General features: G+C 39.6%; 1 protein-coding gene across 2 annotated transcripts in view; it reads right to left on the bottom strand.

Annotated features, from left to right (window-relative positions):
- LOC124309248 (regulating synaptic membrane exocytosis protein 1) overlaps window positions 1-14,072 on the bottom strand; it is a 1,429,783-nt gene that overhangs the window by 531,082 nt on the left and 884,629 nt on the right. For both annotated transcript variants that reach the window (XM_046772697.1, XM_046772698.1), the window contains exon 8: window positions 2,557-2,862. In XM_046772697.1, the coding sequence (XP_046628653.1) occupies window positions 2,557-2,862 (306 nt within the window). The remainder of the gene's footprint in view (window positions 1-2,556; window positions 2,863-14,072) is intronic.

The raw sequence follows: 14,072 nt of genomic DNA, 5'->3' as shown, positions 1-14,072 counted from the left end.
TAGTTGCATGAGCCTCTCAACGTCGTACCTTCCCTTTTGTAACCTCTCGACCGTCGGAGAATCTTCTCGAACCTTCTGGAAGCTCAACCTGCCACGTGCGCGGATCCTCGGTCGAACGTTCAAGGATTCATGGAAGGGTGCGCTTGAACGCCCGAGGGTTTACGGGCTGCGCTCGGTAATGCAGTTACTCGATCCCGCTAGATGAGCATGATGACCGAACGCGCTATTTATCTGGTAAGAGTAAGACCCAAGGTGATTGATAGCTAATTTCAGATACTTCTAAACGCCGAAGAACGCACGAGGGATAATAACTACGGCAATTTCGGGGATTTCTTACCACCGATCACGGTCATTTGGGGGATTTTTTACCGATGATTATGGTCATTGGGAGATTTCTCTCCGACGATCGATTGGCAGAGAGCATTTTATCGACGAGGGTGAGGGTAACCTTCAAGGATTTGTGTCTGGGTAGAGCTCTGCTGGTAAAGAAGGTGTTTGTATCCAGTATCCCCTTTGCTATACAACTAACATATAAGAGCTCTTGTATGTTCTTTATCTGTAATGACTACTAGATCGTCATGAAGGGGGGAAAACAAGTGGTTTTACCCTTTGTTAGAGTATAATTAAAAAAAAAAACTATCTGACTTAAATTTAAAGTAAAAGGTGCAATGAGCAGTCGCTGGAAGTGCGGAGATCGAGCGCGCGCGGCTGCTCGGAGCGCGTGCAATTGCTCAGAGCGCGTAGGTATACATTTTCAATCGAATTCCTTGTTTAATTAAATAAATTTATATATTCAAAAAATACAAACAATAATTAAATAGGTTCTATTCATGTTATTCAACTATAATAATTAAAATTTACATTTATATTTTCATTTAGACTAATGGTAGAAATAAAACAAATACATCTGTTTAAAAGGACGCATTTTCTTTCTTTGAAATCTGCCCAAAAACTATGCTTGAACAACCGTTCGAAAGGAAAGCTTTATGACTACGAGGATTAAATTATGAATTTGTACTTGCTTAAATTATTTTGTTAATTCAAACAAGTTTTGTTTTAAGTGTTATTTGCAAATATTTTGTTCACTATACAGAATTATTTTTTTATAGATTGTGAGTCCGACAACGAGTCTGAGCAACAGGACGAAGTCGATGAAACGTATTCGGACAAAGATGATCAATTTGATGAAGAATGCGATACCGATTCATTTGAAAATTTTAAATTGACGTGATATCATCGACAAATTGCGATAAATACAATGTTTTTTTAATTCAAATAATTTTATTTCATAAAAAAAGAAATTCAATTATTAATACACCTATCCCTACGCGCTCCGAGTAGCCGCGCGCTTGAAATCCGCCCTTCTAGCGACTGCCTGACTGTATCTGTTACATTAAATTCAGGTCCGACTGTTTTTCTCTTTAATTATACGTGATAATTAAGTAACGAACAAATTCTTCGCCAGTACAAAACCTTCGTACCGATCTAGTTATCGCGACTACTTATGCAACGTGTTGACTCGCCGCGTGCCGCAGCTACGTGGTCTGACCACTTGCTCACATTTGGTCGTATTATAAACAAGTTTAGCGCCAACTTTCAACTATTAAAAAACACTTTCAGTGTATGTGATGATTTAACATACTTGAAAGTGAGCCACCGTCAGGTGTCGCTCTATCTGACCTTACAAGTGAGTGCTGACTCATGAACACCCTTAATTAATCTACTTCATATTGAATTATGAGTCATTACAAAACTCTCGCAGTTGTTTACCAAGAGCTCTTCAACTACAAGGTCCGTCTTGTATCCCTGGCTATTTCCGCAAATTTGCTTGGCGATTGCGGACCGGGCAGTTATATTACAAGTTATATAACTATAATTATATTGCGGTCATAGACATATTTTGAAATGTTGCAATAAAATATAACATTTTTTAAGTGTAACATTTCTGGATTATTTCTGAAATATTTCGAGTCGTATGAACAATTACGAGACATCGTGATATCTGCGTATGTTACAGTTACATGAAATTTGTGAAATGCACGAAAAGAGTATTAAAAGACATACGATATACATGGATTTGTGCTTGTTGTGTAATTTCATGATGTAATGGAAACATTGCAACTTCGAATCAGCGAGACGCCTGTGTCGTATAGAATTTACATGACAGTTGAAATGTGATGGTGTCTTTACAGTATGTCACAGTGCTACAAATATGTGAAAAATGTTCCTGGGAAGATAATATCAATTCTTCGTCACGGCTATGAAATTTGGTTCACTGACTACACCTTATCCATTTTACACATTGAATTAACTTAATGAAACCACGTAGTTGTATCCAGCCAAGTCCGTTTCATTATTTTCATATTGGCATAAAACAAGGCATTATTTGATTGTATTGATTAGATCAAAATCGAGAGTTCGTATACGGATGAGTAACATTTCTATAAGAATTTCTCTGAAATTTTTTTTATGTGTGCAGCCAGTTCTGTCTCATTTCAAATGAATTGTCGAACCAATATGTATTTCATTCAACAAAATATCTTGGCCATGGCATACCTTGGGCAAACATTGATGCTCTTTGCTGGGCGGCAGCGATGGCCATGGCGTTGAGTCCACTGGCCCCCGGAGTTGCGTAGACGTCATAGGCGGAGGCCCTCCTGGGCAGTTGAACTGGCAGATTAAGTCCCGCATCGGTATGAACGGGCTGACTGGAACCGGAAACGCCCCCCGACTTTACCTCATCGTCGTAAGACCTTTGCCTCGCGACGCGAGACTTTCGCCGGATAGTACCACCGCTACGCTTGGAGTGACGCCGTCTTTCTTCCTCCTCATCAGCGTTGAGGTCTTCTGTCAGCTCAAAATCTGGAATTTATCATCATTCACAGGGTGAATCGTTACTAAAATCGACTCAGGGATTATCCGCAAGAAATTGCTTCAAGCGCATGAAAAAGAATTACGCAGTAACGAAAGACCGATTTTGAAATTAGCAAACCTCAAAAATTCTGGTACATGCGTATAGATTGTTTTGGCTCGTTTCTAATCCCACGTATAGTGATGACGGATTTTCCGAAAGGGGTGAGTCGGATTGCCCTGATTTCATGAAATTCGATGACAAACTTTCAATTCAATGGTTCCTGTGCAGTCCCGAGATTTTGAACGATTTACTTTCATCATCTTTTTTGCGAACTATACATATGTGTAGCCTGTTCTAAAACGGTTTTTTTGCAATGCTCATCACTTATACTGGACAAAGGATTAAACAGGCGAATAACACCAGAAAACAAATTTTAGAGGTCATTTACGTGGACCCGTTATGTCGACTATATCGTAAGTCAGGAGAGATTAAAACCATAAATTCAACACTAAATGCCTTAAGCCCCTGAAGAATTTAAGAGGTATTTAGAAATGTTTTGTTGCTCAATGCCAAGGACCATTTGAACAAGTGTCAAACTGATACACTTCGAGGAAGATGATAACGGAAAACACAATCATCATTGAACTGTGTTGAATTTAGCATCAAATGGTACGAGATAATCCTAATTGAGTGTCAATTTACAAATGATACAAATTTTTTATGAATACCCGAGGTAACAGGGACGACAGAATGATGCCGAGAAAAGCAACAAGAGAGGTATGGCAAAGCCAGTTCTGGCAAACACTTTTTTTATGGGCAAGCTCCCCCATACGCAAACCCTTGAAGGTTACCCCTCTCCCCTCATAAAACAAAAATGTGCTCGGCCGATCAATTGTCGGTAAAAAAAATCCCCCAAATGACCATGATCGTTGATAAAAAATCCCCGGAATTGCCGTAGTTTTTATCTCTCGTGCGTTCTTCGTCGATAAGAAGTCTTTCGGAACTGCCCGACGAATTTCAACTTGACGTTGAGCGGCCCGCAGTCAAAGGATTTTGGGGCAATTATGAATTCTGAAAGGTTCTGTAAGCGTTAGAAAGACCCGCTGTGGCCTAGAAAGGATTTAAGGTCGACAAACAATTCTCGGAATCGTCCGACGAAAACAATGCTTGGAATCGTTGGACTAGTTTCGACTTGAAGTTGAGCGGCCTGTGGTCAAAGGATTTTGGAGCGCCGTTGAATTCTGGCAATTTCTGAAATGAACTCTCAACTAGTAGGACAGAGGTTCAATTAACGCCTGATATTGATGATGAAAAGTAGTTTATTGAAGAAAACATAAAATTACAGTTTTACGTAGAATTTTTGATCACAGATCGCTCAACGGCAAGTTGAAATACGCCGGACGATTCCGAGAATTGTTTGTCGGCCTTAATTCAATCAGGGTCGTTGCATGAGCCTCCAAACGTCGTACCTTCCCCTCGAAACCTCTTGATCGTCGGAGAATCTTCTCGAACCTTCTGGAACCTCAACCCGACACGTGCGAAGATTCTCGGTCGTTCGTCCGAGGATTCACGGGGTGTGCTCGAAACCCTGAGGATTCATGGTCGATGCGCATGGTGACTGAGAGCGCTATTCATCTGGTGAGGGTAAGAGCTACGGTAACACGTAGCTAATTTCAAGCACTTCTTATTAATGAAGAACGCACGACGGATAAAAACTACGGCAATTTCTAAGATTTTTTCACCAACGATCATGGTCGTTTGGGGGATTTGTTACCGGCGATCATGGTCATTGGGGAGATTTTTTTACTGACGATCGATCGACACAGCATATTTTATCTTACGAGAGGTGGGGGTAACCTTCAAGGGTTTGCCTCTAGGGGAGTTTTCCGGTGAAAAAGATGTTTGTATCCAGAACCGGCCTTGCTATACTATTAACAAACATGTGGGTCTTTCCAGTCTAACTGAACACGCTCATTGATACCGATCGTTTTCGAATTTTGAATTGTTACGTCCAGCATACCACTTCTCTCTATTTTTCCTACTCGCTAACTCTCCCACAGTTCTTACATTAATCTCATGGTCTCTGTCCTGTCCTCTTATCTCTACGTAGTCTCACGCTATTCACTATCACGCTTACTCATCAAATTCCATTCCCTACTCCTAGCATTGTCACACCTTTTCTGCACCCGTACGTTTCACGTCTCGAGGAACACTTCTATTCTAACTCTCAACAACGTCACATCTAGACTTCTTACATAGCTTCATACAACACACTTCGTTTTTACCGTCATCTGAACTTCCTCGAAATAAATATATTAGTAATATCTCAAACAAACCCTACGTTATTCGATCCTCATCCTGATTTCCGGTTGTCCTGGAACTTAAAAGCGAAGCCAACCAGTTTACTCTTACCGCTCAGGAGTAACTCTACTCACGGACGTAACAGAATCTTGTAGTGTACATTCAAACTAGCACTTATGATTTCTTTACATTTGCTATCTCAACCTTCCGTGAAAAAAATATTTAACAAGTCGTTCACATAGTTTCTATGTCTACGTGTTACGATACCGAAAAATTAAGTTTTTTCTCGAAGTGGAACACCTCCAATTTAGAAAATAATTCATTTTATATATATATTGTAACGGACAGTTGTTCAAAATCGCATCAACACCAACAGTGCCCGTGACATACACGAATCATGACAATAACTGACACAGACAGCTGAACGGGACGACCATTGACATCGACCGTGACCTGCTAACGTCCAAAATAATAAACAAAGACGACGGACGTTGACAAACGAATACCAGTACGATGACCCACAACAGAACACACAAATAGGGAAATGACGTCGATAGGGTAATCCAACAACAGCTTCGGGAGAGTATAAAACTGGAGGACCACGAAGAGCGGTTACCAGTTGTCCGGAAAGCGCCGAACTGCGTTACAAAGTAGACGGATAGTCAAAGTTATTAGACCAGTAGTCCGGCATAGCGCCGAGCTGAGTCATTATTGTACGAGGCGTTTCTCGTCGAGAGAGCGTTATCGAATTTAGCTTCACGATATTTAGGGAGGAAATTCAAGCAAAGAGCTTAGTCCAAAATTTGAGAAGAGTATAGAAATTTGAGTTCACGATAGCCTGGGACGTCTAGAGGAAATATTGAGTAGAGCCGCGTATTTAACGTTGAGCTGTAGGGAAATTTAGGAGCAGAACCGACGAATTCTGATAGTTTTATGATTTCTTTAATTTTATTTTTATTTCTTTTGTTCTCTATGGTTATATTTTGTAAAACCACATCATTGTCTACTGATAAAGACCATTGTACTTGAATTAATAGTTATTGAAACATATGTTCCATTTAAACATGCACTCGTCTGTCTCGCTGTCAACACATTTCTCGAACACATAGCTTCATCTTGAAAAGAGGAGGGGAATAAACCAACAGCCAGTCAAGGTATTCCCTGGTCTGAAAGGTTGGGGGGTGTTTTGGGTCAATAACTCATAACAAAATATAGGCAGGCGGCTCTGTTTACTCCGAGTTCGCGATTAGAAGGGAGTACCGGAAAACCCGTATCTCCGATTAGGTGACATACGCCTCTCTCACTTGTCTCTAGTTTAAAGCAACGGTCTACAAGCCCTTGTCTTACTGAAGGAAGCAACGGGCGGAGGTGCCTGTTCATGTATCCAGGCGGCTTTGTTGATACCTAAGTCCGTATAGTTCAACTACCCAGGGTTTTTTTTTTGGTTCTGATAAGCTGATCCAGCTTTTACCCATCAGAGAGGGTTCCTTATAAATCTATTATTTCAATCAGAAATCGATGAAGAACACACAATAACGGTTTTATCACATAGGCTGCGGCCCGTGATAAAACGTAACCGTTACAATATATATATATATGTATATATATATATATATATATATATATATATATATATATATATATATATATATATATATATATATATTGTAACGGTATATATATATATATATATATATATATATATATATATTATAACGGTTACGTTTTATCACGGGCCGCAGCCTATGTGATAAAACCGTTATTGTGTGTTCTTCATCGATTTCTGATTGAAATAATAGATTTATAAGGAACCCTCTCTGATGGGTAAAAGCTGGATCAGCTATATATATATATATATATATATATATATATATATATATATTGAACGAGCTTTTCACCTCACCCGGGGAAAAGTGGGATAAGCCCAGAGGCAGGTTTACAAAAGTGGCGTTCTCCAACACGGAAATCAAGATGGTAGCTGTTCGGTGACGCGACGGGGAGACAGAAGTTGGGCGCCAGGCAGAGAGCCAAAAAAGAGCTGATGCTTTCGCAAACACCTGAAAACTCGACTAAGCTACCAATTTAACGACTCGCGCGGCAACTCTTAAGAATAGCAAGCAGCAATACTACACTGTGATGAAACTCGACGACTGAATGTGACTGGTTGGTGGGCGATGAGGAGAACGTAAGGATGGAGATGAAATAGTATTAAATGAATCAACAGATTTTGGATGTCTAACCAGCGTATTTATTAAATCAAAACCATAGCACAAGGCAGAGGGCAAAACAAATTAAATAACGACAACGGCAAACGAATTCATTGGTGCCGTCATGCGTCGATACAATCCCGAATGAATTATAGTAAAATAATGTGGCAGTTGATAACAAATAACAGATTCAAAACAAGCGATAACTAACGTAACAAAGGCAAATTCAAGCAATGCTGTTATTAATAGCTGTTACTCCGCAAAATACGAGCCAGCACTCGGCATCAACGGCACGGGTGCACACACACACGCACACTCTCCCTCTCTTTCTCGTATGCACTCACGCGCCAGCTGGTGCACGGCCGAGAAGTGGCACAGCACACGACGGGTCCAGTCTTTAAATCTTACAAAATAAGAGCGGCAGAAGGATAGGGAACGACGATTCAGAGCTCTTTACTATTCCTTAAGGTGCTTTTAAATTTGCGTGAAAACTCCGATGCGGCCCCTTTCCAACGCGGTAATGCAGAGCAGAGTACCAAGGTACCTCCGCACACCGCGAGGTGGGGCAGCGCGCATCTTCTAACCAGGTTCAATGGTGGAAACCTGCATAGAAGACGCCCGCTGCATTGTGAAAATTCGTGATTCTTTCACAACAATGCTCATCAGCATCGCAAGGTATGCAAACGATTGTATAAAACCATGATCCGATTATGGAAATTATTAACGTACATGAATGTACGTCAATTCTGCATTCGACGAATGTCAAGTTAACGAAAAACCAAACTGTGATTTCATTAGTAAAATATTGTTTTTGCAACAGTGTGCGTAAAATTCAATTTTACACCTCGATATTCGGGGTGTAAAATACTACTTTTTTCAACACTGTGCGTAAAAATCAATTTTACACCTTGCAGGCGTAAAATAAAAAATTCGTTTTTTTACATTCAAACATCCTCATGATACACAGGAAAGAAAATTAGAGGGCCCTAAAATGCGGGCGTAAAATAATAACTGAAATTTCTTACGCCTGCATTTGAAAATTAAGTTCATAATCAATTGGACACTTCAAATCCTACCTTACCGACTCTACCAATAATATGTCCATGAGTGTGTGTGTCACCCGCTTCCATGCGTAACCATATAATCAGTCCCGCTTTGATTATCCACGATACAACACGTGCTCAATCTTTCCGTATAATCGTTAGTATAAAATGAGTGATAGTGACTCTATTCCGGACGGTATTTTGGCAGCAGCTGAAGATGCGGTGAGCCAATTGCTTCCAGATAAATCGAAGATTATTTACCGCGCGTGTTACGATGATTTTCGAAAGTGGATGAAAAATAACAAAACAAACTCTTTCGATGAAAAAGTGTTTTTGGCATACTTTCACGGACTTTCACAAAACTTTGTATCTTCGACTCTATGGTCGAAATATTCAATGTTGAAAACAATGTTGAACATTGAACATACCATAGACATCAGTAGCTACAATAAGTTGCAAGCTTACTTGAAAAAATTGCACACCAAATACACACCGAAAAAAGCTAAAGTTTTTTCACCAGCTGAAATAAAAACATTTCTAGAAGAAGCTCCTGACAAAGAATTTTTGGCTACAAAGGTAAGTTTTCAAATTTTCGTGTAAAAAAGAAAAGAAAAGAAAAGAAAACATTTAATTACGGTGAATGAATATTTACATTATCCGTAGGCTGCTCTTATTCTTGGCATACATGGGGCATGCAGAGGTCAAGAGCTTCATGGTTTGACTATGGATAATATTAAACTACACGACGCCTATCTCGTTGCGACAATACCCGATACGAAAACACATTCACCAAAAACCTTCGTGCTCGAAGGTAAATACCACAAGATCGTGACCGACTACATGCTATTAAGACCGAAACATACACCAATAAAAAAACTTTTTATCGGTTACCGCAACGGCAAGTGCTGTAATCAACCAATGGGGAAGAATTTAATCGGTGGTATGCCGAAAAAAATTGCCACATGGTTAGAGTTAGAAAATCCTGAATTGTATACAGGACACAGTTTTAGGCGTTCTTCGGCCACTCTGCTCGTAGATTCGGGAGCTGACATCACGACGTTGAAAAGACATGGTGGATGGAAATCCACGCAAGTAGCCGAAGGGTACATCGAAAATTCCGTGAATAACAAAAGAAAAATTGGAAAACAACTAAGAGATGCGATTGATGAAGACTCTGATGAAAGTTCTAAGAAAAAATCAAAAATACAAACTACCGTTATAACAGTTACCAAAAAAACGGTCCAAATAAAAGATTAATACAAGCATCGAATTATGTTTTAGCGTTTATGTAATTATGTTCGACTATAAGTCAAATAAATTTGTTAATTTTCATAATTTTTATACTTTGATTGTTAATTGTCAAAAGATTATTTGACATGGATTTGTTAATTTTTAAAATTTTTATAATTTGATTAATAATCGACAAAAGATTATTAAACATAAATTTAATAATTTTGTAAACCATCTGATTTATAAACAAAAGTTCTGAAAATAGTATTATGATAAGATTCATTAATGTATCGATGTGATAAATTTTCAGAATAAAAAATGAATTACGTTTTTTGAATTAAAAACTTGAACTAAAATATTTTACTTGAGAGGGACTTCGCCCCCCTCGACCCCCCAGCGGGGGCTTCGCCCCTAGACCCCACCGCGCAGCACAGTGGTCTGTCAAAGGTCGGCTTTTCCAAGATCTTTGGACACGGGGACTACATTACTGATATTTGACTGAATTTTCCGCACACTGTTGTAAAAAATATCGTATGCACCACGGGCGTACGATTTACGCCCTAGGCACATAATATACTATTTGACATCCACACACGCGGAGCGTGTGACACCTTAGGCAGATAGGCTTATCCCTTCTCCCCGCCAGCGAATCTTCTGTTTACTCGGAGTTTGTGAATTGTATTCATTCGTATCCAGTCTTGAAAAGCGTTCGGTCGATAATAAACCTTGTTCTCCATAAGACTGCCCCCCCCCCCCCCCCCGAGTTTTATTTTCCTAACAATATCAACTTTTTCGTAGGAGAAACGTTCCCCACACACCTGACGAAACTTTCGTTTCTCACTCTTGGACAGAGCGGTGATTACTGGTGGAAAACTTATTTCGCACTCTGTTACTTATGACAAGGCATAGAATCTATGAATCAATACAAAAATTGAAAAGTAGTACGGTTCACCCATGTGACTGACGAGTAACTTTCTTCTCTCGTTCTTGGGTAAAGCGGTGCTAGCTGGTGAAAAGTAACTTACTACACCCTAGAATATATTATCTACGACGAAGCATAGAATCAGTGAATCAATACTGAGATTGAAAAGTGGTATGGATCTCCCACACAACTGACGAGTAACTTTCCTCTCTCACTCTTGGGCAGAGCGGTGTTTACTGGTGAAAAGTAACTTACTTCATCCTTCAATCTATTATCTACGAAAAAACATAAAAATAATGAATCGATACTGAGATTGAAAGAGGTATGGATCTCCCTGATTCTTTAATAGCCCCTTAGGGTGCTATTGAATTGACCTTAAGGGTCTATCAAAGAAGTGCTGTACACCTCGAAGACGCGGAGAGCCAAAACTCCTACATCACTGAAGCGATTGCAACGAAACTAGGGCAACTGATAGCTTATTTTATCAAAGAGAGGAGCGACTTTGTATTTTTTCAAAATTTTGAATGAAAATTTACAGATCGGTGACCACTAACACAAAATGAGAAAATTTTTACAGGTGCACTAGATAGATCGAACCATCTGGTATGTATCGTGCCTACACGGCAGAGTTACTTGTATTGGGATACACTCATGTGATTACGTGTGACACACACCTTCAAATCTGTGCAGAACTCGAAAACAATGGCTACCTGACATGCGTAGTACGGTAAGTCGGAGAAACGCCGGGTCAACATGTGCTGGCACAAGCAGTTGCTTGATACGCGTGAGACAGACAGCACTCTGGCTCCTCTCCAACTTGGTGAGCCTATAATTCGAATCTCTGATTTGAACTGACGCTAAGTAGTATTTCTGACGATGGTTGTGTTGATACATAACTGAGACAACGCCACTGCGGCATAAGAGGGTCGACACTCGTAGTCACTCCATGACATAGCGCCTCTCAGCCATTGAAATAGCGCCTCTCGGCCGTTCCATCTCTCTCTTGTATTCCCACTGGGGGATTGATTATCGCCTTGATAATTATCTTGTAACTAGATTCCACGCTAGCATCTTGTAAGGCGGTTGAGCTCACCCCTATTGTGTCTTCACTCGAAGCGTCACAATTTTCTCTCTAGATACATCCAGTGCACACATGCACTCATAAATCCAACATTCATACACATACATTGTACACATTTTCGAGGAGGTTTTTACTCAGTTCCTGCTGAGGTTTTCCTCCTCTGGGGCAATAAACCATCTTTTGATTGACCCCCAAACCGAGTGGATTTATTTAAAATACCTAACCTTGCCCATATCAATAATTGTTATAAGTATTAATTTCAAGATGAAAGGGAAGCACGGGAATTAATCCTGGTGATCAATTTCCGACAAAACATGGTATGATGCCACTCGGGGCTGATGAAACATACATTTTGAACTAAGTCCAGAATGGCAGCTGGTTTGGTTTCCGATTACGGAAAACACCGACATCTCATTTTGGCATCATTTTTCACGAACGTTACACGTCGGAATCATGCTTTTACATCCTCTATCGCAGATACAGATTGGCGACGCTAGTGATACCTTCTGCTACTGGTGAGCCCGGTGAGTATTGCGCGTGCTCACACAAACAAATAACGTGACAACTCTGTGAACTATGCTCGCAACTAGAAATTCTTGGACGATAATTGTTGCTGAATCGCATTTTATAGCTCATACCGACTGCCTGTATCTTTTGAAACTTGGAAAGGACCCGAACTAGACGAGAATCGTGATTCGAATGGAAAGAGGTTATTTGCTTTGCATTGCTCTCGTTAATTCCATAAGAACGGGAAAAGAAATATTACGAATAATTACTCGCAGGTCTCAAGACAACATACCTCGTCACACTAACATAACCTGAAATATAAATGTTAACATGAGATACGGATTCATCTTTAGGATATAAATTCCGACTACCTTATATTTCTATTCGTTTTATCTGTTAATTCTCACTTTCTTGAAACTAATTCAAACGATCAAAAATGAATCGTGGTCCATCCAGCCTCCTTCGACCGACAGCTAGCACAGAGTACACATAACCTGGCCGGGCTGACTATACGTCACATTATATATAAGTGGCATTAATAAAATTTTCAACGGGGTCGAAATTACGAGCAGCTCGTAATTTCTACGAGTTTTATTAATCAATTTCCACTTTTCGAAAAACGAAAATTAATTTGAACTATAAATGGTGTCTATCTAGCCCCTTTTAACGACATTCGACTGTCAACTAGCAGAACGAACATACAACCTGGCCCGGGAGACATACCGCAGATCAAATATAAATGGGATAGATAAAATTGTCGATTAAAGTTATTCTTGGATATGAAGGTCACAACTCAAAACACTTTTTATCGTGTTAACGTTTCGGCCCTGGTGGGGGCCCTCCTCAGAACAATTTTATTTAAATATCTGTCACGAACAAAATAAAATAAAATAATATACAAATAGGTTTGACAAAATAAGACATATTGGTGTAAATAATATGCAAAGGTGTTGAAGCAAATATAAAAAAGGAATTACCTCATATGAGATGACACTTCCAATTACATAAATGCGTGTTGGTAATTGATGAATAAATAATAAAAAAAATAAAGACAAAAACCGAAACACACTGCGTTCGTGACACGTAACTCCCACGAATTCATAATTATATTATAGTTGGTTTGTTAAAATGAAATAAAATACACAGCCGTTATGGTTGAGTCAGAGCACGTAAGCACAAGTGGAACGTCTAGTGTGTAGTGGAAGGAGGTCGATCTCGATAGTTATCAGAGCAACGCAGAGTCAACGGGTTAAACGGAAAACAAAATTTTTTTGTTAAGGAGGTAAAATCGAGAGCAAGCTCAGTCGGTAATGGACAAATTACAATGGTCGTATCACAGAGGTGTAAATATTACTTAGATGTTCTATGTCTTGTTTACGGTTGACAGAATTAGGATGTGCTACGATATTGCACATTTCTAACAGTAGCCTATTATAATACAAAGGTTCAACGTCAATAATGCTAGCTTGAGAATAATTAAAAGAGTGGTCGAAATCGATGGCATGTCTCGTCAATGCAGTATAATTATCCTCGTGTTCATGGATATTGCGTTTATGTTCGGTTAACCTGGTGTGTAGTTGTCTGCTAGTTTGGCCTATGTAAGCCTTGTTGCAATGATTGCAAGGTATTTTGTAAACTACACCCGAGCGATTGCCCAGGGGTAAGGGGTCTTTACCCGAATCAAACAACAAGGATATATCATGTGCACATTTGCCCACAAATTGAATTTTGTATTTGGAGAATGTTCTGTTGAGTGACTCAAACAAACCCGCAACATATGGGATGGAAATATAGCTTTTTTGAATGCTTTGTGTAGTAGTTGTATCGAAATTGTTGTTAGGGCTGGTAGATGACAAGATGGAATCATATTTAAACTTTATATGTTTGTTGAGCAGGCGAGGTGGATAGTCGTTCTTAAATAGTACCT

This window comes from Neodiprion virginianus, chromosome 7 (genome assembly GCF_021901495.1).
Source record: "Neodiprion virginianus isolate iyNeoVirg1 chromosome 7, iyNeoVirg1.1, whole genome shotgun sequence".
In the NCBI taxonomy this organism is placed as follows: Eukaryota; Metazoa; Arthropoda; class Insecta; order Hymenoptera; family Diprionidae; genus Neodiprion; species Neodiprion virginianus.
Note: the sequence above shows the minus strand (reverse complement) of the source record. Positions and strands in the feature narration are given on the sequence as shown.